The sequence below is a fragment of the Myotis myotis genome, unplaced genomic scaffold (assembly GCF_014108235.1).
Source record: "Myotis myotis isolate mMyoMyo1 unplaced genomic scaffold, mMyoMyo1.p scaffold_m19_p_25, whole genome shotgun sequence".
Classification (NCBI taxonomy): Eukaryota; Metazoa; Chordata; class Mammalia; order Chiroptera; family Vespertilionidae; genus Myotis; species Myotis myotis.
The window spans coordinates 4,227,284-4,254,046 of NW_023416330.1; the positions used below are offsets into that span (position 1 = coordinate 4,227,284).

The 26,763-nt window shown below is 59.9% G+C and overlaps 2 protein-coding genes across 4 annotated transcripts; one reads left to right on the top strand and one right to left on the bottom strand.

Annotated features, from left to right (window-relative positions):
- On the top strand, positions 1-7,883 carry ATG9B (autophagy related 9B). 2 transcript variants are annotated; one of them, XM_036356179.1, is made up of 15 exons: positions 23-124; positions 527-671; positions 802-845; positions 999-1,063; positions 1,223-1,384; positions 2,097-2,238; positions 3,662-4,416; positions 4,556-4,709; positions 4,900-5,079; positions 5,541-5,777; positions 5,954-6,087; positions 6,250-6,346; positions 6,533-6,656; positions 6,743-6,881; positions 7,044-7,883. In XM_036356179.1, exons 1-14 carry the CDS (start codon positions 122-124, stop codon positions 6,865-6,867), a joined length of 2,367 nt encoding a protein of 788 aa, XP_036212072.1. In that variant the 5' UTR covers positions 23-121; the 3' UTR covers positions 6,868-6,881; positions 7,044-7,883. The 2 variants fall into 2 exon arrangements, with proteins under 2 accessions (XP_036212071.1, XP_036212072.1); XM_036356178.1 differs by having other exon boundaries at positions 1-671.
- NOS3 (nitric oxide synthase 3) lies at positions 7,768-25,638 on the bottom strand. 2 transcript variants are annotated; one of them, XM_036356177.1, is made up of 26 exons: positions 25,472-25,638; positions 24,109-24,211; positions 23,655-23,803; positions 23,300-23,462; positions 21,984-22,075; positions 21,765-21,906; positions 21,407-21,546; positions 21,129-21,303; positions 20,442-20,543; positions 19,722-19,916; positions 19,553-19,626; positions 19,234-19,378; positions 18,920-19,024; positions 15,633-15,700; positions 15,179-15,295; positions 14,906-15,080; positions 13,092-13,224; positions 12,900-12,978; positions 12,597-12,784; positions 11,925-12,097; positions 11,469-11,679; positions 11,302-11,389; positions 10,087-10,208; positions 9,187-9,335; positions 8,702-8,896; positions 7,768-8,601 (listed from the first exon to the last, which is right to left on the bottom strand). In XM_036356177.1, the coding sequence occupies exons 1-26, from the start codon at positions 25,636-25,638 to the stop codon at positions 8,440-8,442; spliced, it is 3,612 nt and encodes a 1,203-aa protein (XP_036212070.1). In that variant the 3' UTR covers positions 7,768-8,439. The 2 variants fall into 2 exon arrangements, 1 of the variants encoding a protein (XP_036212070.1); XR_004975243.1 differs by lacking the exon at positions 7,768-8,601 and having other exon boundaries at positions 8,756-8,896; positions 11,925-12,000.
- Between the last annotated feature and the right edge of the window lie 1,125 nt (positions 25,639-26,763).

Here is a 26,763-nt window from a genome sequence, read left to right on the forward strand (position 1 = left end):
CCCACTGAGTCACTGTGTTGTTGTCACTGTCTTGTCACAGTTCCTGCTCAGCTCCTCAAACCTCTGTGGAAGCAGCAGCGGCTGCCAGCCTTCCAAACTTTCAGGAGAAGCCACCAGCCTGATGGTGAGGCGAATGGGCTGGGGGAGGAGCAGGGGGCAGCTGGGGCAATGGGGAGACCTGGGGCCTGGATCAGTGCCCCTCCTCCCCATGCCACTGCCTCCTCTTCCTCCTCCTCCGTGTCGGGGGCCTGGGGGAGGGAGGCTCTCCATCTTCTCTCTGTCCCCTGCTCCTCACACAAGAAGTGTGCCTTCTTCAGTTCCTCCCCCCGTCCTGGGGCCCTCCTGCCCAGCTGTACAGACCCCAGGGGCTTCTCAGCCTCCACACAGGGCCCTCCCCACCCCAGCCACACCCCCAACACAGGTAGAGCTTGTGATGACACCCATCACTGCTCCTCCCTCCTGGGGTTCCCATTCCACCCCACGCCTGGCTTCGGTGACTGCCCCTCCTTCACGCCGATGCCCCCAGGACAATCCTGGGCTGCGGATAGGCCCTCTGATCCCTGAGCAGGATTATGAGCGGCTGGAGGACTGTGACCCTGAGGGGTCCCAAGACTCACCCCTCCATGGGGAGGAGCAGCAGCCCCTGCTTCATGTGCCTGAAGGGCTCCGAGGTGAGCATGTGGGTGTGGGGTTGTGGGGGTGTGGGTTGGGGAGGGCCTGGGGATTGAGGCAGCAGGTTGAGAGTGTGGAAAGCTTGCTTAGATGAGAGCTGAGTCCTAACGCTCCTCTCTCTGTGCCCAGGCTCCTGGCACCACATCCAGGACCTGGACAGCTTCTTCACCAAGATATCCTTTGTACTGGACTTGGGAGGGCAGGCGCCATCCTTGGCCGGGGACTCTGAGGGCGTAGGGGTTGGGGGACTTATCGGTGGAGTGAGGGGAAGGTATGCTCAGGGAAGGCCCATCATGTCTCAGGCTTATTTCTTGACACACCACCACATCTACAGCTACCACCAGCGGAATGGCTTTGCCTGTATCCTGCTGGAGGATGTCTTCCAGCTGGGGTGAGATGCTTGTCCCGGGAGCCCCTGTGCTTCCAGCCCACCCAGAGCCTCCCCAAGCAGCCAGGGGCTCAGCCAAGCGGGGAGCAGACTGAGCTGGCCTGGAGGCTGGGCCGCAGCCCCTCTGCTCTCAGGCTAATCACTGAACTCCCTGCTCTCCAGGCAGTTTGTTTTCATCATCACCTTCACGACCTTCCTTCTTCGCTGCGTGGATTACAACATTCTCTTTGCCAACCAACCAAACAACCAAACAAGACCTGGGCTGCCTCACAGCAAAGTGACTTTGTCAGATGCCATCCTACCCCCGTCCCAGTGTGCCCAGCGGTGAGTGACACCTGGTGGGGGTGGGTGAGGGAGAGGAGCAGACAAGAGCCACCTGTTTTTTGTCCCTGGGCTTGATCATCGGTTCTCCAAGGTTTGGGTCTCAGAATACTGTACCTTTTATTCCAGGGGTGAGGAACATCTGGCCCACGGGCCATATAAGGCCAGTGAAATCATTTGGTCTGGCCTGCCAAGGCATTAGGGGTGAGTTAATTAAATGTTTGACCAAATATAGCAGGCTAATTTTTAAGTTAATAATTTTGTATGGCCTTGCAAATGATGTTATAAATATCCAAATGGCCGTTGGCAGAAAAAAGGTTCCCCACCCCTGTTTTATACCCTTGAAATTTATTGAGAACTCCAGGAACTTTTGCTTATGAGAATCATATCTATAGTTACCTCATTAGAAAGTAAAGGTGAGGACAGCTGCAAAACCTAAGAGCACATATTCCATTGGCTGCCAGTGTAGCCTCTGGAAAACTCTACTCTATGTTCATGAAATAATGAGAAGAAAAGTGGCAGAAACATTAATATTACCTGAAAAAAGTTTTGACCTTGCAGACATTTTCAAGGGTCTCAAGGACCGCCAGACACCCCACACTTTGAGAATCGCTGGTCTTGCTGGATCTCCTGCATGACTTTCCCATTGCTCCCCAAGTCTTGTCTCCTCTCCATGGGGGTCCCACTTTCTCGCTATGTTACCCTCCACCCCCAGGATCCGCTCAAGCCCTCTGCTGGTCTTCCTTCTGATCCTGGCTGCAGCCTTCTGGCTCGTTCAGCTGCTTCGCTCAGTCTGCAACCTCTTCAGCTACTGGGACATCCAGGTGTTTTACAGGGAGGCCCTGCACATCCCCCCGGTGAGCTAGGTGGGGGTGTCTGTGTGGAGGGGTGCCATGTCATGGGGCAGAGTCCGGGGAGGAGTAGGGGCTGTACAGACAGAAGGGCCCATTGGAAAGCTGGCAGAAGGCCTCATTGACACCTACTCTAGGCCCCGAATAATCGTAGGAGGTACCACCACTTATAAAACATGGTCCCCACTCTAGTGAGGCCTAGTGGGTTTACATGGGTTATAGAAAATTACGTACAGTCACGTGCTTGTGATGTTTACAGGAGGAGGAACTGGGGTGGGGTTGGGAAGGACAGGAGGTCGGGAGGCAGGCGACACCCAGATGCAGGGAGCAGGGAGGCAGTGAATATCTGTGGGCAGCAGTGAGGAGAGCAGCCCACCGCCTGCATCTGTGCCCAGGCCCTGCGGGTGATCCCACTCCCCGTTCTGGCTTTGCCCCGTGTTGCGGTCAGCAACTGCATGGGCCCCGTCACTGTCCCTGGGTCCTGCTTTGCTCTTTCTTACCTCCCTGTCTTGCTCACGCTCCTTGTTTTGTGTCTGAGTCCTCCCTTTAAAGCACTTCCCCAAGGCTCCCTTCCGCAGCCAGCTTCCCTCGCTGCCCCTAGAAGTCTAGGCCTTCTGCACGTCCTCCTGTACAGCCACGGGGGAGGTCCCAGGAAGTCGCCATGGTCTTCCCTCGGCATAGCACAGGGAAGGGCAGGAGGGCCAGGGTCGCAGAGGCAGCGAGGGCAGGAGTCAGAGCACTGCTCACCCTTCTCTTTCTCCTCTCTCTTCATTTTCCTCCTCCCCTCTTCCTTCCAGGGATAGGGGAGACCCTGGGATGGACTGGAGAGGCTGGCCCAAAGGGACTTGACTAAGCGGACGGGGGGCAGCTGGGTGATTTGGGCTAACATGAGGCTTGCAGAGGAGGTCCAAGTGAGATCTGACGGCCCCACCCAGACGTGGACACTGCAGAGTCTTAGGAAGGTTACTGTGGGGATGGCATGGGATGGGGCTGGCCGTCTGGAAGCATGTGGAGGCGAGGCGAGCGTTGGCAGGCACCCTGGGCACCGAGGCCGCGCAGTGTCCTCCGTGTGTAGGACGTGAGGGCGGGAGGCTCAGGAAAATCTGCTCTGAGGGAGCTGAGAGCAAATACCTGAAGAGTTTAGTTTATGAGGTGTCGCTGGGAAGCACATGACTCATGGCCTCAGGAGTGGCAGGGCCACGTGGGACCGTGCAGAAGAGGATGAAAGGAAGTAGGAAGGGCCCCCGGGTGGTGACACAGTTAAGGAAGGGCAAGGAGGGCGGAGTGGTGACAGGTTTCCCACTTGAGGACAACAGTGAGGAGGGGGCGGAGGAGGCGCTAGCTCTGGCTGCAGCTCTGGTCATGGTGAGTTTAGGCATCACCGTGCAGAGGCATCCAGGTCGCGGCACTCACCAGCCCCTGTCCTCAGGAGGAGCTCCTTTCCGTGCCCTGGGCCGAGGTGCAGTCGCGCCTCCTGGCGCTGCAGAGGAGCGGGGGCCTGTGCGTGCAGCCGCGGCCGCTGACCGAGCTGGACGTCCACCACCGCATCCTGCGCTACACCAACTACCAGGTGGCGCTGGCCAACAAGGGCCTGCTGCCAGCGCGCTGCGCGCTGCCCTGGGGCGGCAGCCTGGCCTTCCTCAGCCGCGGCCTGGCGCTCAACGTCGACCTGCTCCTCTTCCGAGGGCCCTTCTCGCTCTTCCGCGGGGGCTGGGAGCTGCCGGACGCCTACAAGCGCCACGAGCAGCGGGGCACCCTGGCCGCGCGCTGGCGGCGCACCGTGCTGCTGCTGGCCGCCGTGAACCTGGCGCTGAGCCCGCTGGTGCTGGCCTGGCAGGTGCTGTACGCCTTCTACAGCCACGTGGAGCTGCTGCGGCGCGAGCCGGGCGCCCTGGGGGCGCGCCGCTGGTCCCGCCTGGCCCGCCTGCAGCTCCGCCACTTCAACGAGCTGCCGCACGAGCTGCGCGCGCGCCTGGCCCGCGCCTACCGCCCGGCCGCCGCCTTCCTGCGCGCCGCGGCGCCCCCCGCGCCCCTGCTCGCGCTGCTGGCCCGCCAGCTCGTCTTCTTCGCGGGGGCGCTCTTCGCCGCGCTGCTCCTGCTCACTGTCTATGACGAGGACGTGCTCGCCGTGGAGCACGTGCTCACCGCCATGACCGCGCTCGGGGTCACGGCCACCGTGGCCAGGTGCGACGGGAGCTGCCCAGGGAGGGGGGCATGCCTCTGATTTAGGGCTGAGTCCCCCTCCCCTCCTCCTAGCCCTGCTTCCCCGTCCGCACAGCCTCCTAACCTCAGGCGCCTTTTCCGCCCGGATCCCGCCCTCCAGGTCTTTCATTCCGGAGGAGCAGTGCCAGGCGCGTTCTCCGCAGCTCCTGCTGCAGTCGGCCTTGGCCCACATGCATTACCTCCCCGAGGAGCCCGGTGCTGCCGGCAGGGCCAGCGCTTACCGGCAGATGGCGCGGCTGTTGCAATACCGAGCGGTGAGGGTCCAGACCCGAGCGGGGCTGCTCCGCTGGGAAGCTGTGCAGCCGCCTGGTCTCGAAAGGGCTTGGGACAAATGGCCCCGGGGCTGGCAGCCGGGGAGTGCCTGGCTTGGAGGTTTCCTGCCCTGGCCCGCATCCCCGGGGGCCTCTTGGTCGTGGTCACCCTCAGCAACCCCTTCTTCCCCAGGTCTCCCTCTTGGAGGAGCTCCTGTCCCCGCTCCTCACCCCACTGTTTCTGCTCTTTTGGTTTTGCCCTCGTGCCCTGGAGATTATTGACTTTTTTCATCATTTCACTGTGGATGTGGCTGGGGTTGGTGACATCTGTTCCTTTGCCCTCATGGATGTGAAGCGCCACGGCCACCCTCAGGTTAGAGTCCTTCCCAGGATGTGGGGGGTGATGGTTAGATAAGGGGCTGCCCCCCAGTTCACTTCACTTCCCTGCGCCATAGTGTCCTTGAGGACAATGACTGTAGCCAATGGACAGGGCTGTGTAAGGATGATGTATGTATAATCCTAGCGCCAGTAAATGGAGTGAAGGCCACCAGAGAGGCCGAGAAATGGGCTGGTCAGTGGGTGGGGCTGGAGTAAGACTGGCCTTCCCCACCAAGGCCCAGGCTAGCCTCGGGTCTGGTGTGGCAAAACACTGAGCCCACACCAGCTTCCAGTGCTGGGCCTTGACCCAGATCCTAGCTCTGCTGCTGTATTTTTGGGTGACCTTGAGCAAGTGTCTATTGTGGCCTCTGTTCTTTCACCTGAAGACTGACTGGGGCTAGTGTTTCCTGTCCCTCATACCCCAGAGGCTCCCACTGCGGCTTTTTTTTCTCTCAGTGGCTCTCGGCAGGACAGACCGAGGCCTCGCAGTCTCAGCGTGCAGAGGACGGAAAGACTGAGCTCTCCCTGATGAGGTTCTCCCTGGTGCACCCACAATGGCGCCCCCCAGGGCACAGCTCCAAGTTCCTGGGGCAACTTCGAGGCCGGGTACAACAGGATGCAGCCGCTTTGGGCGCCACCTCGGTTCGCAGCCCTGCCACCCCCGGGGTACTCAGCGACTCTTCCTCACCTCTGGTGAGCCAAGCCTGGCCGGCCCCCTGCCCCCACCTCCGGCCCCGCCCATCTCCTCTCCCTCTGCCTCACCGTTTGTATTAACCTGCTCACTCACTGGTCCAGCCTGCTCTCCTGCCTTGCTGAGACCTCCTTCCCCCTTCTGTCCTCTATCCTGACCCGTCTTCTCTTGCCCGCAGCCAGAGGCCTTCTTGGCTAACCTCTTGGTGCACCCCTTCCTGCCCCCACGGGACCTGAGCCCCACAGCCCCCTGCCCAGCTGCAGCCACGGCCAGCCTCCTGGCTTCCATTTCCCGAATTGGCCAGGACCACAGGTGAGGGTTGGGGGCCTCAGGGGTGATGGGGCTGATCCTCCAAGAGGAGGGTGCAGGGTGCGGGAGCACTGTGGGTGATTGGGAAGGGGAGGTCAAGCCTGCCCTCCCTGTGGGGTGCTGGGGGAGGGGCATGTCTTTGATCTCTGCCACCCTCTGTTCCAGCTGTGTGTCCCCTGGAGGTACTGGGGGCCCGAAGCTGGCCCAGCTACCAGAGCTTGCTTCTGCTGAGATGAGTCTTCATGCCATCTACCTGCACCAGGTGAGTAAAGAGGTGCAGAAGGATGTGGGGAGAAAGCACCTGCCCAACATAGAGGCTGAGGAAAGGGGTAAGGGCGTATCCGACAGGGGCTGGGGAGGAGGCTTCACAGCCCTCTGTGCCCAGCCCAGGGCCTGGGCCTCGTGCTGCGAGCAGGAGGGAGTCCTCATTTCTTTTTCTTCCATTTAGCTCCATCAGCAGCAGCAGCAGGAACTGTGGGGCGAGCCCTCAGCCTCCTCCCTGTCCAGACCCTGGTCCAGCCCCCCGCAAACACTCTCACCTGATGAGGAGAAGCCATCCTGGTCAAGTGATGGTGAGGCAGTCAGGGTGTGCAGGGGACAGGTCCTGGGGGCATAGCAGGCACCAGGGCACTGCCCAGCTGATGGCTTTTCTCATTAGGCTCCAGTCCTGCCTCCAGCCCCAGACAGCAGTGGAGAACCCAGAGGACCCAGAATCTGTTCCCTGGAGGTTTTCAGACCATGGACACTCAGAAGGAGCCTGGCCAGACCCATAGCACTGCCTGAGAGGCCTCCTCAGAGTCAGTATTGTCTAATGGGGGTGGGGGAGGGGATGAGTAGGAAATTAGATGGAGCCAGACTTGGAGGAATACAAACAGGGGTGGGTATTTGAGGTGAGGGGGATGGTCATCTCTGGAACCTAAACCCCTGGACTGCTTGCCAAGAGGCTTCTCCTCCCTCAGGTTCCCCAGCGTCTCCAGCCCAGGAGACCAGAAGAGGTGGAGTGGAAGAACACGCCAAGCCCCTTTTAGGGGCGCCCCCAAGATGCTTTAGTTGGGCAGGACTTGGGGGTCAATGACCATCTGGCCCCAGAGAGCAGAGAAAGAGTAGGAGAGGAGATGCAAGGGCATCTGGAAACAAGTCTTAGAGACAATCCCCACATGGGGGGGAGAAGGCGATCCCCCCCCCCCCATTAGCTGTCCTGGGACTGTTACCTGGGAACAAGTCCCAGGTGGGAGGCAAGGCCAAGGTGGAGGCCAAGCTCAGTGTACGGAAACCGTGAGGAACGTGCCTGGGAGGCAGTTGGTTCTTCAGGTTCCCATGGGATTTGTGGAGGGGGGACACGGGGACTTGTGAGTGGAAAGACTAGCGAGGGCTGATGTTTTTGGAGTTCGGCATCAGTATGACATTTGAGGAAGTGGGTGTGGCTGCCCATCCTGTCTGAAACCAGTGGTAAAGGTTGCTCACGGCTGCTCATCTTTAAGACCTTGGTCTCCAGTGTTCCCATTCCTGGCAGCAGAGGGCAGTACAGCTTCTCAGCCAAGAGTGAGGGAGCAGCTCCCCGGAATGCCGGTGACTGACAGCCTGGCTCCTAGAGAGCTGGGTCAAAGTGGAGTATATAGGGTAGGACTGCTCTCCAAGAATTACCGCCCCCCCCCCCCGTTCGCACAAGTTAAAAGACAGAGCTTGTCATTCTGTAATTTTAATCCACAGGGCTGGGTTAGGCATCTCAGTCGCTCTCATAACACCTGGTCCAGTCTCTTATGGTGAATATTCAATAATAAATATTTGAATGATTTGGAGATTAGGTTTCGAGATAAAATACTCCTGAGAGAGGTAAGGGAAATCTAAAATTTACCTAAAGAACATGGGGAGGGTGGCTCAGTGGCTGAGCATCAACCTATGAACCAGGAGATTGATTACCTTCTGAGTCCCGCTCAGGGCACATGCCCGTGTTGTGGGCTCCATCCCCAGTGTGGGGCGTGCAGGAGGCAGCTGATCAATGATTCTCTCTCATCATTGATGTTTCTAGCTCTCTCTCTCCCTCTCTGAACTCAATAAAAATATATATATATATTTTTAAAAAGAACACGAAGAGGGTGACGGGAGGCTTTGGAATACCACTGGTGGGAGGGGCCTTCCAGATTCGTCAGACCCGAGGTAGGGAACCAGGCCTAGAGGGAGAAAGACTCCCCAGGTGTTAGGCGAGTCTCCGCGGACTCTGCACAGACGGGGGAAGGCACCTGGCGAAGGGAGGGAGAGGTGGCCGGGCCTGGGCAGGCCGAGGGAAGAGCTGCAGCGCCAGTGTGGACTACGGCCCCTCTCCGGGAACTGCGTGGGAAGCAAGAAAGAGGGCTCTCAGGGGCAAGGGGTGTCGGGGCCGGGAGGGTCGAAAGCCCAGGGCACTGCGCTCCGCAGATGCCGCTCCTGCAAGGAGAAACTCTGGGTGCGTATGCGGCTGGTCACCTCCTGGGTGCGCAGCGTGAGCCCGAAAATGTCCTCGTGATAGCGTTGCTGATCCTGCGGGGAAAACAGCAGATCAGAAACTGGCAGCCAGATTAGGCCGGAGCACGCCGGGCCCCTACCCGGCCGCCGCCCGCCCGCGCCCGCGCCCTCGCACCCGCAGCACGCCGATGAAGTCGCCGGCCTCGTCCAGCTCCATGTTGCCCTCTGTCGCCAGGATGCGCTGCACCGTTTGCAGGACGCTGGTTGCCATGGTGACGTCGCCGCAGACAAACATGTGGCCCCGTTCAAGGCACAGCACGCGGTGCACCTCCGCGGCCAGCTCAGTCCGAAGGATGTCCTGCACGTAGGTCTGAGGGGAGGCAGGGTCAGGGGCCCGCCCGGGCCAAAGTGAACTGGGGTGTGGTCTGGAGCGGTGGATGGAACAGGGGCGGGGCTTGGGGGAGGGTGGGGGAGACCCCTAGGGCCTTGGGCCAGTGACGGGGCTGGGCCGGAGCTGAGAGGGGCCAAGCGGAGGGTGTTCACTAGGGGGCAGGGCAGGGCGGGGCTTGGGCCTAACCCCCCCCCGCCCCCCGCCGTGCGCGCCGGGCCTTCCCACATCCCTCGCTTCAGGTTGCCCCTGCGCCCGCCGGGGCCCCGCACCTTTGGGCTGTCGGGTTCCCGGGAGAAAGCGGTGAGAACGCGGCCGAACACCCCGCGCTGCTGGGCACCCTGCACCTCGTCACGGTAGAGGTGGTCAAGCTGGGAGCATCGGCAGCCAAACACCAACGTCATGGGGGCGGGCTGCAGGCCTGCAAGCAGCGCTGCGGGTTGGGAGGCTGCCTCCCCGCGCGGGGCGCACCTCCTGTTGGCTACTCTCACCCAGGCTGACAGCCCCGTCCTTCCTTCGGGCAGAAACAACCACCCTGGGCTGTTTGGCTCCTAGGTGAGCGCAGGACGTATTTCTCAGAAGCCTTGCCTGATCCTGATACACAGGGAAGCCCACGTTCGCCGGAGGCGGTGCCTTTCCTGGGCTCCAGTGGCCAGTGTGTGGCGCTAGAACATGGGCTCAGTACTCAGAATTGCTGTCCTTTGCACCCTCTGAGTTGCAGTGGGGATTCTATCTGGCTCCTTCCCTTCTCCAGCCCATATTTCCCCCCACCTTGGGGTCCCACACTTCCTACCTTTCTCAGTCACAGCCCCCTTCTTGTGACTTACCAGAGGCCTTGGGCACCCTGTGCCCAACCTGAACACCCTGTACCTCGGGTCCTGGCCTCACCTGGGTGAGTCTTCCTGGGGCATTTCTGTCTCCTGAGTCTCAGCCCCGTCCCCTTCCAGTTCTCTTTGTCCTTAATCCAATCCAACCCCGACTTTGTGCCCAGCACCAGGAGGCCAGACCTACTGGGCACTGCCCCGGCCTCTAGGCCTTCCCCTCCCCTTGAGCTTATTAGACCACCTTTGTGGCCCATTCGTTGCCCTCTTTCCTACCTGGTTCCTGCACTCCAACCCCCACCTCTTTGTCCCTAGATTGTGACCCCGTCATTCCTTGGCCCCCAGCCGAACCTTTGCTCTCAATGTCGTGCAGCCGCTCCTGCCAGAATCCCCGGAAGGGGGCGATGCCAGTGCCTGGGCCCACCAGGATGCAGGGCACGCTGGGGTCGGGTGGCAGCCGGAAGGAGGGAGCCCTAGCAGAGAGACATTTCGTCAGGCCTCTTGCTTCCCCGCTTCCCAGTCTTACCACTTGTGCGGGTGGAGAGAGGAGAACTCGGCTTCTGTTGGCAACGGAGTGACTGCTTTGTCAAGTGCTATGACCGTGTCTAGTTCATAGTAGGCACGATGTGTTTCATAACTGAACTCTGCTCGCTGGGTGAAAGGAAACACAGTTCAAACCTGAACTGAAGACCATTTTGATGTCTCAGTTGAGGAGAGTTAGAAACTAGGGGAAGGGAAGGCCAGTCTTTTGGTTTACGAGTTCCCTGAGTGTGCTTATTCGTCTCCGTATTGGTAGGTAGTTTGTATTCAGTAGGTCACAGCCTATTTGTAATTTTGCCTCCTGGATGGGTTTGGGCCATTCTGGGAACTCTTCATTGTCCTGCCTGAGACTTTGGGCTCCTCGCTGCTAGATGGGGCAAGTCTTACACAGCATGAGGAGAGGGTGCCCTGAGTCCTCCTTGATCCTACGGTAACTGAACTGGTTCTCCCTGGACTGAGAGGGGCTTGTCCTTGAACGGGCACAGTGCCTAGGCGCAGTGGTCGGCAAACTCATTAGTCAACAGAGCCAAATATCAACAGTACAATGATTAAAATTTCTTTTGAGAGCCAAATTTTTTAAACTTAAACTATATAGGTAGGTACATTGCTATTAACTTAATTAGGGTACTCCTAAGGCTTAGAAAGAGCCGCACTCAAGGGGCCAAAGAGCCGCATGTGGCTCGAGAGCCGCAGTTTGCCGACCACGGGCCTAGGGGCTGTGCCTCCCAACCTCAGGCTGAACCCCAGCCCTGCCTCTGGGGGCCGCCGTTTCAGAGCAGGACCCTACATCCAAATTGGTGAAAGGCCCAAAGCTTAGCCCACGTCCTGGAGTGGCTCAGCCGGACACCCCGTCCCTGATATGTGAAGTGGGTCTTCCCTGCTCCCAGTCACATCTCTCACCAGCGCTTGCGACCCCCACAGAGTCCTCCATCTGTCCACCCCACCCTTTTGGCTCTTTCTCTGCCCCTGCTCGGACAGACATTCTCTTCTTGTCTGTCCACTCCATCCCCTGACGTGCTCACTTACCCCCTGATGAAGCAGGGCACAGGGTCTCCGGCCTTGAGCTGGCTGAGCCATGTGGAGCAGACTCCATAGTGCAGGGGACCCAGCCCATCTAGTTTGGGAGGAGAAGGGGTCAGGGAGGGGCCACTCCAGGGTCACTACGTGGCCCTGCCCCACCTCCCCAGGCTCACCCTGGGTCCGGTATGCCAGCACGGCCACTGTGAGGTGGATCTCCCGTGGGTGGACACTGGGTGCTGAGCTGACGGAATAGTACCGGGGCTGGAGCAGGGGCAGCTGGGTGAGGAGCAGCGGGGCAGGCAGTGCCACCGACGGAAACTGCTCCAGCACCTCCAGCAGCGTGGGGCAGCGGAACCACTTCCACTCCTCGTAGCGCCGGGGGTCCTGGGGGGTGGAGTGGGGTGCAGTGTGCTGGAACCTCCTGTGCTGCCTGCTGACTTCACCTTCTGACCCCACCCAAGCCCAGCCTTCCCGAGCACCTTCTCTGTGCCCAGCTCTTTCAGACCTTGAGCATTCTAGATGCATTAGTAACTCTGAGCTGGGTCAGCACTTGCTAGCCAGGTAGGCTCCCCTCCCCCAGCTCATCCAGCCTCAGTAGCCCCTGCTCCCCGCACTGGGTGGCCCCCAACCTGGCTGAGGGTCTCGAGCTCCTGCTGTTCGCCGGGCTCTTCAGCCAGGGTGCTGAGCAGTCGAAGGAGGCGAGGGCTGGGCGGGGAAGTGATGTCCAGGAAGAAGGTGAGAGCCTGGCGCAGCGTGCAGGGGGGCAGCCGGGGGTCCCGCACCCAGCCGGGGGGAGGGCCACCTGGGGGTCGTGCATAGGGGAGCTCTGAGGAAGGGGCAGCCGGACTGGGGTGATGATTGCTTCTTGGAGAGGACGTGGGCCTGGCCATGCCTCGTGTTTTCGGTGACTTGCCCTTGAACTGCGGTGTTGGAACTGTCTGGACAGCCCCCATGTTGCTTCTTTTGGGGCCCCCGGTTGGATTGGGTTGGTCTGGGCTCCTCTACTTCTCCCCACCCAACTTATTTTAACTCCAGGCTCGGGGGGCAGCGGAAGGTAGACCGCATCCCAGCTACAGAGCAGGCTAGTGGCCAGGCGGAGCTTTTGGGAGGAGCCCCGAGGCAGGAGACAGCCTTTAGGCTAGAGGTGTGTGGGGACAGGTTCAGAGAACGGAGCCTCGCTCTGTGGACTGTCCAGCTGAGCGAATGTGGCAACCTTTTGCCAGGTCCTGAACCCAGGGAACCCTGGCGCCATGGGGATGGAGCAAGCCCTCAATGCCATGCCTCAGACCGAGCCTCCTCACCAGGGCTGCCCTTCTCCAGCTGCTCCACGGCCACTGGCTCGCCTGGGGGCGGTGGGTCCTCCACGCGGCTCAGCAGGGCCTCCACAAGGCCGGGCCGGTTGGGTGGGCAGACGCCGATGTGGTCCCCCGGCTGGTACTGGAACCCCTCCTGGCCTCCAGTGTCCAGGCGCACCAGGATCGTGGCCCGGCTGGGGGTGAGGAGAGGGGAGTTACAGGGAGTGGGAGGCAGAATGTGGGAGGAGGAGGGTGCCGGGGTCTGGGGAAGGAGGGGTTGGGACAGGTGTGGGGGGGAGCCTTCCTCACGTGGACTTGCTGCTTTGCAGGTTTTCCACTGAGAGGACTGTGGCCTGGAACATCTTCCTCCTGTGCACGTGGATCAGGCCTGGGGGCAGGGGGTGAGACAAGCCTGAGCCAGGGAGCGGGTGCCTGGGAGTTGGTCCTGGGACCCTGGAGGGTCCAGAGGGCCAGCAGGGTCAGCGGGAGGTCAGGGCGCACCTGGCAGCAGTTGGAGGCCCTCGGCCTGGGCACTTAGCCGGTACCTCTGGCGCTTCCAGCTCCGTTTGGGGCTGAATATGTCCCGGGCAGCGGCCTTGGCATCTTCTCCCACGCAAAAGGTCTCGCAGGAGGCCTGAGGGGCAAGGTGATGAGGGCTGTGGAACTCAGGGGGCTGATGGGGGAGGTGGGGCTGGCCTGTTGGGTCCCCAGTTGCCACCTTCCTGGGACTGTGAGAGCAGAGGGGTCCGGGAGTCGGGGGGCACCATCCGAGGCTCACAGATGACTGTGGGACCGGCTGCCATAGTGGCAGGAGGGAGAATGGGACCGAAATGGAGGCTGAGGCTGTGGCCCCTCGATCTTTAGCCCACGTCCTGCCTCCGCCGCTGTGCTAGCTGTCCCTTTGCACGGGTTTCTGTCACAGCCACTAGTTCCGTAATCTGGAGAGTGTTAGTCTCGTGTCCCAAGGAGCACAGTGCTTGGGACACGGTAGCACCCGCTGAATGTGTCTGCCGTTCTCTGTGTTCAGACCTGCATTCAAGTTCTGCTCTTGTCCTCACAGTAAACTGCCTGTTTCCCTGTCTTTACAGCTCAGTAGGTCCGGTGAGGATGGCATGAGATACTTTATGTAAAAGGCCGCAGAGGGCTCTCTGGCAGTCGGCTCTGCCCTGCACCCACGCAGGGGCTGGGGGAGCCGCTGGAGCCCAGCCCCAGGGGGGTCCGTATTTCATTAGTTTCTGCTCAGGCACAAGCCTGGTGAACCACATGGCCAGCCCCCAGCTTGCAATCCCAGGCTCATCCAGCTGGGTCTCCCCTCTCTTCTCACCCTGCACCGCCAGTCCTGTTAATCTTTCTTTTGTGCGTGTGAAGTCTTATATCTCTTCCTTCCTTCCTTGGCCCCCTCCCTCCCTTCCTTCCTTCCTTCCCCCGCTGCTACCACCCTCGTTAGCCAGAGCCTTCCTGCTTCCAGCGGGATTCTCCTCCGCCCACCCTGTGCCTCTAGACCAGGTCCCGAAACTTCACATTGGGCCCCTTCTCTTGTCCCATTCCTTTCCTCCGGCTGCTTCCCTGTGTCTAGATTCTGTGGTCTTGTTTTCCATTCCCGTCTTCTCCTCCAATCTGAGCCTGTTTTTCCAGCTTGACCTCCCCAGCAAACCCTCCACCTGTGCCAGGCGGCCTGCCCAGCCCACCTCTGGGACGCCCTCCTCCTCTCCTCCTCCCACACCTGTTGAGCTCAAGCCCGGGAACCCCAGCGGGACCAGCACTGCCCAGAACCCTGTCAGGACTGGGACAATAAGCCTCCTTCAGGTCCAGGCATGATTCCCAGACCAGGCAGAGCTGCTTCTGCAGGGAACCCGACTTAGAAAGTCACAGCCCTGGGACTTACCCCCTGGCACTGCCCCGAGCTGTCTGGCCTCTGATTTCCCTGAGTTTCTGTGCTGGCCTCAGCTCTACACTCACCTCTGCCTAGCCCTCTCTCGATCCTTTCCCTCTCCCTGCATCCTGCCCCCCAAAGCCTTTCCCTTTGTGCGCCCACTCAGGCCCCCACCTGCCAGGGCCTGTCTGCCCTCTTTTGTCCTGACCAGCAGCCTCCTATGAGGTTAGGGCCATGTCATCCACTGCTCAGGACTGAGCCAAATGAGGGTGGACTTTGGAAGGAACAGGAAGGGACCAAAAAACCCAGAGAGGATTGGGTAGTAGTGAGGCCCTGTCTTAGTATTGCAGGTCTCAGTGGGGAAGTGTCCAGGTCTGAGTGAGTCAGAATTGGGGCCGGAGCAGTGACAGGGGTCAGATGCTGGGACAGGCCCAGGGCTCACCTGGAAGGCACCCTTGGCCCAACCGCGGAAGGCCTCCTCCTGGCCGCACAGCTCGTCGCCCTGGCCCAGAGGCAGGAGCCGCTCCCCACCCAGCTCTTCCAGCCTTGTGTCCACCGCGCGAGCGAAGGCGCAGAAGTGGGGGTACGCCCGGGAGCCCAGGCCGAACACACAGAACCTGGGGGCAGGGAGCTGTCACGGGAGCCCACCCCGTTCCAGCCCCTGTGCCCAGGGAGCTGGCCCTCCCGCTCGCCTCCCTCCCTGAGGCCCCCAGACCTGAGGGTCCCCAGTGCCCCTGCGCTGTCTGTGTTGCTGGACTCTTTCCTCTTCCGCCGCCAGGAGGTCACCAGCGGGTCTGTGCAGGAGACGCTGTTGAAGCGCATTTTGTAACTCCTGGCAAGAGAGGACAAAGACAAGGGTGACGCAGGGGGCTGGAGACATGGCACAGGCCCAGACATAGCCAGGGCACAGCGCCAGGGTCTCTGCATCGGGGACGGGAAAGGCCCTGCCTGGCTGGGCTTTGCTCTCTGGAGCTGTCTCGGGTGGAGGCCGAGGGTCTCCAGGCCTCGGCTCTGCTCTGCCTCCTTCCCTTCTCTGAAGGACAGTTGCCTCTTAGAGTCCCAGGGACTGCAGGGGGGCAGGTCACAGGAAGGGGGGCTGTGGGAGGCTGTGTTCCCGGTGCCTCGTCGCCCCCTGCCCCCAGACCGCCCCCCCTCCCCCCGCCACTCACTTGTGCTGGTCGGGCCGAGGGGAGCTGTTGTAGGGGCCCGACATCTCCATCAGGGCCGCCGCGAAGCTCTGCGAGGGGAAGCGTGGGCATCGCGGTTAGTTCGGTTGTAAGTACACGGAAGCTTAGGCCAGCGCCAGGCTGGACCTTCTTATTATTTGTAACTTTCAATTTGTTTTGAAATTTTCAAAGTGACTTTTTGAGAACATTCCAGAAGCATGTAGAGTGATAAAAGAGAAAATCTGCCCTCATCTTCCCTCCAGTCTCACCCGAAGGCACGTGAACGCCTGACAGGCATTTGACCATCTCGCCCATTTCCTGTTGTCTTTATACATATACCTGCATTTATAATTTTTTAAAAAGTAAAAATGGGCCCGGGCTGGTTTGGCTCAGTGGATAGAGCGTTGGCCTGCGGACTGAAAGGTCCCGGGTTCGATTTCGGTCAGGGGCACATGCCTGGGTTGCGGGTTCGCTCCCCAGTGGGGGGCGTGCAGGAGGCAGCCAATCAGTGATTTTCTCTCATCATTGATGTTTCTATCTCTCTCTCCCTCTCCATTCCTCTCTGAAATAAAACATATATATATTAAAAAAGTAAAAATGGGACTAAACTGTATTTACCTGCTTTTAAAAAAATGTATATTTTTATTGATTTCAGAGAGAAAGGGGGAGGGAGGGAGAGAGAGAAACATCAATGATGAGAAAGAATCATTGATCAGCTGCCTCCTGCATGCCCCTCACGGGATCGAGCCTGCGACGCCGGGCATGTGCCCTTGACTGGAATTGAACCCAGGACCCTTCAGTCCGAAGGCTGACACTCTATCCACTGAGCCAAACCAGCCAGGGCTTTACCTGCTTTTTATCACTAGTCTGTCACGGACCTCCCTCCAGGTCAGTACACCAAAACTGCATGGCTGTGCTGTCTCCCATGATGTGTACATTTCACATATGAGGCTTCCTCTGACCGAGGAATCTGGGTGGTCTATGACCAAGGCTCAGATACTGCTTCTTCTTTTGCATATCTGAGTAGGGTGGTCCTGAGAAGTGGGATTGCTGAGTCAGGGGACTGCATCAGGGCAGAGGACTGCTCTTTCCTCACTGCCATCAACGCTGGGTGTCATGCCCTTGCCGGTTTGGCTCAGTGGATAGAGCATCGGCCTGCAGACTGAAGGCTCCCAGGTTCAATTCCGGCTAAGGGACATGCCCGGGGTTGCAGGCTGGATCCCCAGTGGGGGGCATGCAGGAGGCAGCCAAACAATGATTCTCCCTCATCATTGATGTTTCTATCCCTCTAACCCTCTCCTTTCCTCTCTGAAATCAATAAAAGTATATTAAAAACAAAAACAAAAAACAAAACCACCGGGCATCATGAGTCCTAATGTTTCAGCCAGTGCTACAGGCGGGTCTCCCTGCACTGCCAGGTGCCTGCTGGCACGGACACCTCCCAGGAGCCGAGCCACATTACCGCTGCCACGGCACCAGCTTAGAACTAAACCTTCGCTCAGGAAACAGCAAAATTCGGCCAGGCCATCGCATCCAGTGTCAAATGCAGATGTATTTGGGTCTATCAGGTTCGCCATAACTGGCCTGTCCTACCTTGATTTGATTTTTAAAACATTTTGTTGAAGCGCGAAGTACAGACAGAAAATCAGACATGTCATAAACGTACAGCTTTCTAGATTTTCACAAACAGAACAGACTGTGCAATCAGCATCCCATCAAGAAAAGCCACTGGCATCCTTTAAGTCACTTCGGTGCCCCTCCCAACCACCAGCCCACCCCAAGGGGACTAGCGCTCTCCTGAGCAAAGCAGCACAGGCGTGTGCCGCCTCCTTTTGAGCTTTACACAGAGTGAATCCCACGGTCTGTGTTCCTTTGTGTCTGGCTTCTCACTCTACGTGGCGTTTTGAGTCTCATCTGCGTTGTTATGTGGTTGTCATCCGTCCACCCTCCTTACTGGGAGGCGTTCGAATATACCGCAATTTACTTATCCAGCCTGCCGTTGACAGCCACTTGGGTTATTTCCGGTGTGGGGGTATTATGAACAATGCTGTTATGAATATTCTTGTTTGTGCGTTTAGTGAATATATCCCACTTTTATGTGGGGTGTATGCCTAGGTTTGCTCCACTTTTTAAAATTTGAGGCACAGTTTACATACATAGAAATGCACAGAAGTTAAGGGTGTAGTTCCATCCGTTTGGCAGTTAAATAAAAAAGTTAAACATACATCTACTCGATGACCCAGCCATTCCACCCCTGGGTATTTTTCTAAGAGAAATGAAAACATAAGCCCACAAAAGCCTTGCACAGGAATGTTCATAACAGCTTGATTCACAATAGCTGAGCACTGGACCGGGCCCAAGTGTCCGTCCACAGGAGAGTGGAGAGAAACACGGGGTAGTCACACAGCGACGCTGCTTGCTGCCTGGGACCGCACCCCGAGCCCCCCACCTGGAGAGGACCTGGGAGCTGGGTGAGCGAAAGAAGCCGGGGTACTGTGTGCTCCCCTTTCCTGCCTTCCGAGGGCAGATGAACTAACCGGGGCCAGAAGTCAGAAGGCCTGCCAGTGGGCGGGTGTGTGTGTGTGTGTGTGTGTGTGTGTGGGGTGTGTGGAACGTTGACTGGGAAGGGGTTGATGGGGGAATCGACAAGGGAGCTTTTCAGGGGGATGGAAATGTTCTAGATCTTGGTAGTGTTGCGGGCCACGTGGGTGTAAATACTTTCATACTAAACCAAAGCTCGTGGTTCTATTTTTCTTTAAAAGGCCTAACCCAGGCAGCAAGGTAGGGGAGAGGCTGGCATCAGCCTCCTGCTTTAGGCGCGGAGAAGCCCCAGGCAGGAGGGCACCAGGCATGGATGGGGACAGAGACGCTTGGAAGATGATGGGTAACCGTAAAGGACTGAATGGTGCTCAAGTTTCTTTCTTTCTTTTAATATTTGTTCAGAAAGTGAAAGGTACCTAATCTGCTGACATCTGAACAGGGCTAGTTTCTTCTGTTAAGAAGAAAAAGCTGAAATTGCGTATTAAATGGAGTATTCCTGTTTTCCTCAGTTGTCAGTGTCCCCGAGCAGCCTCACAGACGTGCCTTTAGCGTGTTACACACGTGCACTGGGGATGGAAATCACTCGGGGACCCAGTTAAACAGTGACACAGCTTGAGGGTGGGCCTGGAGTGTGGCCCGTGTAGGTCACACTCTGGGGGACTCTCTGCTCGCCCACTTTCCATCATGGGGGGGTCTTGCCCAGCCACCCCAGTGTTGATTCTCCCCTCATCCCTTCCCCCAGGCCTCACCTCTCCATTCTCTGGGGGATCCCCATTCCCAAATGTGCTGGTCACCACCAACACCAGTGTCTCATGCTCAAGGGACACCACGTCATACTCATCCATGCACAGGACCTGTGGGTGGGAAGACAGATGTCCTTACTGCCTGGTCCTTCTCACTCTGGCTTCCCTGGCGGGCAAGACACAGGCCCCGACTTGGCCCCTGATTCCCTGTGGGTCCCCAGGATCCTTGTGAGCCCTGCCTTGCGACCCTCTCCTATCCTCCAGGGCATATCTGAAGGGCTGCCCCCCTCCAGGTCCCTGCCCTGCAGGCTCAGTCCTACCCGGGGGTCGAAGGCCTTCCGGAAGAGCCTCCCCAGCTGCTGCGCGTAGCTCTGGGCCCGGCCGGTCTCGGAGCCGTACAGGATCGTGGCCTTCACACGCTTGGCCATCACCGTGCCCATGAGTGAGGCAGAGATCTTCACCGCACTGCGGACAAGGGTGGCGTGAGGGGAGCCCAGGCACACAGAGCTGGGGACTCCCCAGGCGTGTGGGCCAAGCAAGGCCTTGGGGCCCTGAGTGGTAGGCATGGAGGGGTGGTGCCAGACCACCACTGGCTGGGCGCTGGGTGTGGGTGAAGGGCGGCACTCCTGGGGCACCTACTTGGCTACTTCCTTAAAGGTCTTCTTCCTGGTGATGCCGGCACCCTTGGCTCCACTTCCCTTCCAGGGATCTGGCTGCAGGGGTGGAGGGGAAAGTGAGTAATGAAAATAGCAGCCTGGGGGGCTTCTTAGTTAGAGCCACCCTGGGGGGCCAGTCAGTGGGTGAGCACCTGGTAGCGGAAGGCAGGGGACAGGAAATAGTTGACCATCTCCTGATGGAAGACAGGGGTGAGGCTGCCTGAGATGGGAGGCACGATCCAGGCCCAGTCGGCAGGGCAGCCCCCCCTGGCCTTCTGCTCATTCTCCAGGTGCTTCATGAAGGAGGAGGTGGCGGCGTGGTGGTCCACGATGGTCACCTTGGCCAGCTGGGTGAGTGGGAGGGAGGTGACTTAGGCTCAGCCTACAGGCCCCACTGCTCGTCACCCCAAACCCAACATATCCTGTGTTCTCCCAACCACACGTGACCCCTACCTGCAGCATACAAGGTCACTCTCAAAGTTCAGCAGACAATAGCAGCCCCCCCCCCGCCCCAAACCCAATGTCCTAAACTCTCGAGACCCCTTAGAAGTACTCGGCAGGCACTGCGCCCGGCATGCTCTCTGGAATGAGTTTCCAAAATCCAGAGGGTGGCACAGACGTTAGTGCCCAGTGTGGCCTGGGGACCAGAACTGCTGAGCACGCACTAGTTGCTGGGCTCCCAGCACACACAAACCCCGTATTGCAGCACCCGGACTAGTGTGTGCTGTGCCCGAAATGCAAGCCCCGTGTGCGCCATCATACCTGGCCGTGGGACTCCTTCCCACTATCCAACTCCTGTGCCTCCTCTCTGGCAGCCCTGCCCTCGCCCTCGCCCTCGCCCTCAGCCTCCTGGCCAGCCTGGGCCTGCGCACCTGGTAGCTGTGCAGCACAGCCAAGTTGATCTCCACGGCTGCCTTGTCTTTCCACAGGGACGAGGTTGTCCGGGTGTCCAGGTCCATGCAGACAGCCACATCCTGGGAGCAGAGGTGGGTGGCGTTATAGGCACGGGGTGGGGAGGTGCCAACAGCGTCTTTGCCTCATACTCGGGAGTGGAAGCAGTGAGGTGGGTGGGTGGCCCTCTGGGGGCCCGACTACCTAGTTTGGGGCGGGTTCGGGTCCTTGCTAGCGGGGGCACCACAGAGCAGAGACCTTGGGTCAGACCCTTCTCAGCCCTGGGTCTTAATTTCTCATCTCTAAATGGGTCTTCACAGTTTGGGGTCAAGGTCCATTTTGAGAATTTGATGTAAGCGGTGAAACTATAGGTCCTATTCCCAGAAAAGTAACTACATACAGTAAACCCTTGAACAACAGGGGTTCCCTTACATGCTGGTTTCCCCAACTCACCCTCAAAGTTCAAACCCGTGATATTCAAGGGTCAGCTGTACTCCTGGGAGCACACACACAGCCCCGGTGCTCCCAGGCGCCTGCAGCTCTGGCCTAGGAGGCGGCCTGGCCTGCCCACGCCCAGCTCCTCCCTCTGCCGGCATCCTGTGGCTCTGTTTGCAGGGCCGGGCACCAGTGCCGGGACCCTCCCCGCCCGCCCCGCAGCTGGGGCCCACCTCCAGGATGTTGTAGCGGTGAGGGTCACACAGGTTCCGCATGCCGATCTCTGTGCTCATGTACCAGCCGCTGAACGGGGCCGCAGGGAACTCCAGGCCCCCGATTTCCAGCAGCATGTTGGACACAGCCGGGAGGGCGTACCAGCGCAGGCCCAGGGCCGCGAACCACTCCAGCCTGGGGGTATGGGGCTCGGGGTCAGGCCCCTGTGGAGACTTGCCTGCCTGGCCGCCCTCAGGACAGCCCCCTCCTCCACCGGCCCATTCCCTCTTGTGCTCACGTGGGGTGCTCCAGTGGCACCTCGAGGACTAGCTCGGGGGGCACAGTGAAGAGTTCTGGGGGCTCATCTGGGGCCTGGAGCAGCAGGGGCAGCACGTCGAAGCGACCGTTGCCTGGGGTCCAGCCGTGCTGGATGCAGAGCTGTGGGCGTCGTTCATCAGCCATTGCCACCCTTCCTCCCAGGGACCCTCAGTGGCTGGATCTCAGTCCCACCAAGGACCCTTCTTGGGCATCACTCATCTTCATCTGGTGAGGTGCCCTCTTCCTGCTTCACTGACCCCTCTTTGACCGCCCCACCCGCACCTCACCCCAGAGCGCTCGCTGGCTGGCTGGCCCCTTCTCCACCTGGCTGTGCCCACCTCGGTGATCTCCACGTTGGCTGGGTCCCCTCGCACAGAGCCGTCCTGCTGCCTGTAGCCCGCATAGCGCACCAGTTGGCTGTTCCAGATTCGGAAATCTCCCCGGCCTGGGGCGCGCTGGGGGAACACTGTGATGGCCGAGCTGTCGGGAGAGAACCGGTCAGCCCCAGCCTCTCTGCCGCCCGGGGTGGGCTGGGGCTGGCAGGCTCGGACACTCACCGGAGGTTGCCCCGGTTGGTGGCGTACTTGATGTGGCTGCAGATGTAGGTGAACATCTCCTGCGCAGAGCTGCAATCCCGGGCATCAAACACCTGGGCCGGTGAGGCAGGGTGAGAGCAGGTGTGAGGCCAGCCCAGGAGGAGGTTTGGCGGCCGGAAAGAGCAGTGACCTCCATCTGCGGCCTGAAGGCTGGGGGCCACTTGCTGGGAGCCCACTTCTCTCTCCTCTCAGGTGCTTCCCTGACCATTTGCAGCCACACTGACCCTTCCTGCCCTGACCTCCACCCCCACCCCCCACCCCCCATAGCCTGGTCTGCTCCTTAGCCCACCCTACAGGGGAAGACTTGGCACTTGGTACAGAGGAGGGACCCGGTCACTGCCCTGGGGAGGGGCACCAAGGGACGGGGAGGCCACCTAGAGGTGTGGGTGGTGGGCTCCCTATTATTCACAGTGTTTAAGCCAAGTCACCGACTCTCCCTGGCACATTGGCGCTGGGGAGGGAGGGGGCGGCGTGAGCTGGCTTTCTGGTGCTAGGAGGAGCCACCCCCAGCGGGAGGGAGGCTGGGAGGCCCCTTCTCTGCCTGAGGGCGGAGGAGACTTGTGCTAGTGACAGGGCAGGAGGTGGCAGGGGCTGTCCTGGGGCCAAGGAGGGGTAGAGCAGTGAGTGGGGTCAAATATGGAGGCTCTGATGGGTTCAGATAGGAGCTAGAGCTTTGAACCACTTAAAGGGCTGTGCACGTGCCAGGCAGACTGTTCTCATTCTACTTGATGCTCCTTTGGGATTGACTAAGCACGTGGCTTTATTCCAAAGGCTTTGGTGGTCAGTTACAGCCAGGAGACCAAGGTCATGCATTCAGTTCCCCTGTGGGTCAGCTGGCTTTCCTGAGCGCCACAGACTGTCCCAGGAGCCCAGGCGTGCTGAGTCACGTGGTGGGGCTATGCCGGAGGGCCTGGGCTGGGCACGGGGCTGGAAGGGAGCAGTGTTTTTGGGGTGAGGGGACTAGGCCGGGCAAGTGAGGCCCGCATGGGAGAGGCAGTCTGGGCTTTTCCAGAAGGCGGCTCCCATGGCTCTGTCAACCCCCAGGGACCACTGCTCAGCTACCCTCACTGACGCCGTGAGGCTGGTGTTTCTCTGCTGCGGCACTGCAGGGGTTTAACTGGGCCAGGGCTCCCAGGGGAGCCAGTCTCTGAGGGAACAGCGGGGATCTTCCCACCGCTTGGGACCCTCCAGGAAGCATCAGGAGCTGCCTGCACCCCTCTGCCTCCTTTTTTGTGTCCCCCACCCCCCCATCCTGGGTGCTTGCTAGTCAGCCACACCTGCAGCTTCCCCCACTGGATCCGGCCCACGCAGCGCGGGGCATTGCGCCAGGCCTGCTTGGCCCCGAACACCAGCTCACTCTCCCGCAGCTGGTAGGTGCCTGTGGCCGCCACCTCGGCTTCCACCTCCTGAAGACGCTGCTCATGGGCCTGGGAGCCGCTCCTGCGGAGGAGAGGGGAGCAGAAGGAAGTGGGGGGGGGGAGTGCGGAGAGAGCCCCCAAGGCCATGTGGGTGTGGGTGTGGGGGAGGCCCGTGGCGCTGAGCTCAGGCTCCGTGTGGGCCGTATCAGGAGGGGGATGGGAGTGACCCTGGGGCAGGACAGGGTGGGCTGTGGGTGTCAGGTCGGGGTCACACCTCTTGATGGAGCTGTAGTATTGGTTGATGAAGTCTCTGGCCTGGCTCAGCAGCTGCTCAGAGGGTGGAGAGCCCTGGGAGGGCCGGCTCTGCAGTTTCCGTGGAAATACCAGGGAGCCCAGGCAGCGTCGTGGGGTGCAGGGCCCGTCCTGGGTCGGTGGGGAGCAGAGGTGGAGCGAGCAGGGAGCACACGGGTCAGGGCCAGGTCAGGGTGCAGGAACCAGGGGTCGGGGGCAGAGGGAGGTTGAGTGAAGAGGTGTGGGCTCAGGGCCGGGGCTGAGGCTGGAAATGGGGTGAGGTTGGGCTGGGTGAGGGCAGGACTTGGGCTGGGGCTGGAGCTCCGAGTCCCCAGGTCCCCTGCCTTCCCTTAGCTCCTCCGGTTCTTCTTAGTCTTGTCTCCTGGCCAGTTTAGGAGGGACCAGACCTCAGCGGATTGGGTGGGGATTCCCCTTACCTGCTGTGCCTGGGCACTCAGGGTGTCATAGGTGATGCTCCCCACCTCCCAGTTCTTCACACGAGGGAACCTGGGCCCCTCCGGGGGCCGGGTCAGCGGAGGGCTGTTGGGAGCGGGGAGTGTGTTTCCTTTTAGATGAACCCAAGGCCCCAACGACAGCACCAATACTCCCATTGGTTTGCTGCTTTCTTACATTTTCTCTCCCTTCACCACAACCCTAGGGGGTGGGCAGTATCTGCATCACATTCACAGAGGAGGGACCTACTGGAGGCTCAGAGAAGTTAAGTATCTTGCCAGAGGCCACACAGGCAGCGCTGGCCCTGTCCACACACAGCCCCCCGCCCCCCGACTTGGAGCTGCTGGGGTTGAACCCAGGTGTCCAGCCGTGTTCTAGTGCTGAGCCCCTGAGCCCCTGGCCCAAGGCTGGGTCCTCATCCCCCTGCTGGGCCCACTTCACCTCTTCTGAACATGGGTGTCCAACCCCCCGAAGTTGCAATGAGCTCTACATTGAAGGTGTAGAGGCCCGTGCCCAGCAGGGATTCTCAGCCCAGATTTCCCTCCTCACTCACACCCCTCCTGACAGTAGCCATCGTGTGAAGGGAAGCCTCCGAGGCCTTATCACTTCCTCCCAGAGCCGCCAGGCCAGCCCCCGGGAGGAAGGGAGGGCCTCAGGCCGCCAGTGCGCCTGTGCGGAGACCTTCCCCGGAGCTGCCTGTAGCCCAGCCGCCCTGCCAGCCGGGCTCCCCACCTGGACTCCAGTTTCCTCCTTCCAGGGACCTCTGCCCCAGGGACGCCCCTTCTGGGGCTGCCCATTACTTTTGGGGTTGATGGCCATGAGGAGGAGGGGCCTGGAGCAGGGAAAAGAGACCTCAGTCTCCCACCCCAAGGACCTGTGCCCTGGCTCTCCCTTCCCACGAGACCTGTCTCCTTGGTCTCCTGTAACTACCTCCAGCCCCCACCCCCGCCCCCAGCAACTTTCTTCTGTTCAATCATCATCCTGCTTGTGGAAGACTTGTCCTGAGCTGGAAGCTGACAGCAATCCCATGGTGTAGGTACGCTACATCCCCATTTTATAGGACGAAGGCTCAGAGAGGTTAAGTAACTTGTTCAAAGTCAAACAGCTCTTGGCAGCAGAGCAGCATTCAAACCTGGTAAGCGGGTGCCCTTACCTCAGACTTTCACCTGCTGCCTGCTGTCCCTGATCCTGGCCTCTTGTGTGAGTGCCCCTCACGTCCTAACCCTGACCTGTTCTGTCCACACCGACAGCCCTTTTGCACTGGCACTGGCCCTCCTGGCTGGGTTGCAGTCTCCAGCCCTTCCAAGCCCTGTGTTCTGGCTCTCCTGTCACCTGCTCCTAGCTCACCTGGGGTCTGGCGCAGGCAGGGGTGCGGGTGCGGTTGGTGGTGTCCAGCTGGGCTCGGATGCCGCAGGGGAGGCTGGGCCTTGCTTGCCGCATAGGCTGAGGCCCAGCCCCAGCCCCAGGCCGCAGGGTGGCCCAGGCTCCTGGCCCACGCTCTTCAAGTTGCCCATGTCGACCTCGACCTCGCTTCAGCTCTGCGTCTCTGAGCAGAGCCCGGCCTTTTCCTTAGGAAGGGGAGGGGGCTCTCCGGTGCTGGCCCTCGCCCCGCCCCTGTCCACACACAATGGGACAGGAACAAGGCAGCTGGGAGGCTCTAAAGCCTCGGGCTCCATGCCCGCCCGCCCACAGGGTGGGGAGCGGACGCCTGGGTTCCGCTCCAAGGACTAGCTAGGGCTGATAAGTGGGAACCCAGGTGTCCAGCTGTGTTCTGGGGCTGGAGTGCAGGAGCCGGGGGGGGGGGGGGGGGGGTGCGGGGGCAGGGGGTGGCAGAATGGCCAACCAGAGGGTCAGAAAGGCTCTTCAGTGGTGTCTGACCAGGGAAGACCTTGAACCTGGCCCTTGCCGTGCCCTGAAGAGTCCTGTGGAAGGTGAGCACTGTCAGCAACAAGGGATGAGTCCCAGACTCTTAGTGACCACAGGGACCTCTAGGGCCCCCTCAGGCACTCTCCTCTCCACCTTCCCCACATCTCAGTGCCTCCCAACCCCGCCTTTGAGTCCCTTAGGGATATCGACCCAGCAGGGATGCAGTGACCTTTTGTCCTTGAGTCTGGCATTAGGGCATCCCTTCCCCTCCCAGCCCCAATTTCCTGGAACCCTGCCCCCTGTGACTCAAGTGGGGAACACAAAATTGCAGGAAGCTGCCATCCAGGGCCTCCACCCCCTACCCTGTCAGCCAGTGACGTATGTTTCCCTGGGGGTGGTAGATCCAGTAGTCAGGGCTGAGGCGGGACTGCCCACTGGGGAGACCTTAGAGCACTAGCAAGAGAATGGAGACAGGGAAACCACAATTCCCAGAATGCAGATGGTGCACACCAGCACTCTCCAGACACCTCAGAGAGTAGTGCATGCTGGGATTTGTAGTTCCAAGACATCTGTGGCCTGGAGAAAGGCCATAGGCTGGGGCATCTGGATTTACAGGGGTCCAAGCCCTGTGGATCTGAGACCACAGAGACCAAGAGAAACTGCAAGAAAGAAATGGAAGTTGAGAGACAGGACAGGCAGAGACTAGGAGGGGCAGACAGGCAGACAAACAAACATAGATTTGTGTTGGCTGGACTCCTTTGGAAAGCAGTGGA

Excerpts from the sequence above, each read along its gene's own strand:
- NOS3 (XM_036356177.1), bottom strand. The coding sequence starts at position 25,638 with ATGGGCAACTTGAAGAGCGTGGGCCAGGAGCCTGGGCCACCCTGCGGC. Across the intron at positions 24,212-25,471 it reads CTGCCTGCGCCAGACCCCAG|CCCTCCGCTGACCCGGCCCC; the intron begins GTGAGCTAGGAG and ends CGCTCCCAACAG. Across the intron at positions 19,025-19,233 it reads GGAAGGCCTTCGACCCCCGG|GTCCTGTGCATGGATGAGTA; the intron begins GTAGGACTGAGC and ends TCCCACCCACAG.
- ATG9B (XM_036356178.1), top strand. The coding sequence starts at position 122 with ATGGTGAGGCGAATGGGCTGGGGGAGGAGCAGGGGGCAGCTGGGGCAA. Across the intron at positions 1,064-1,222 it reads GAGGATGTCTTCCAGCTGGG|GCAGTTTGTTTTCATCATCA; the intron begins GTGAGATGCTTG and ends CCTGCTCTCCAG. Across the intron at positions 6,088-6,249 it reads CGAATTGGCCAGGACCACAG|CTGTGTGTCCCCTGGAGGTA; the intron begins GTGAGGGTTGGG and ends CCTCTGTTCCAG.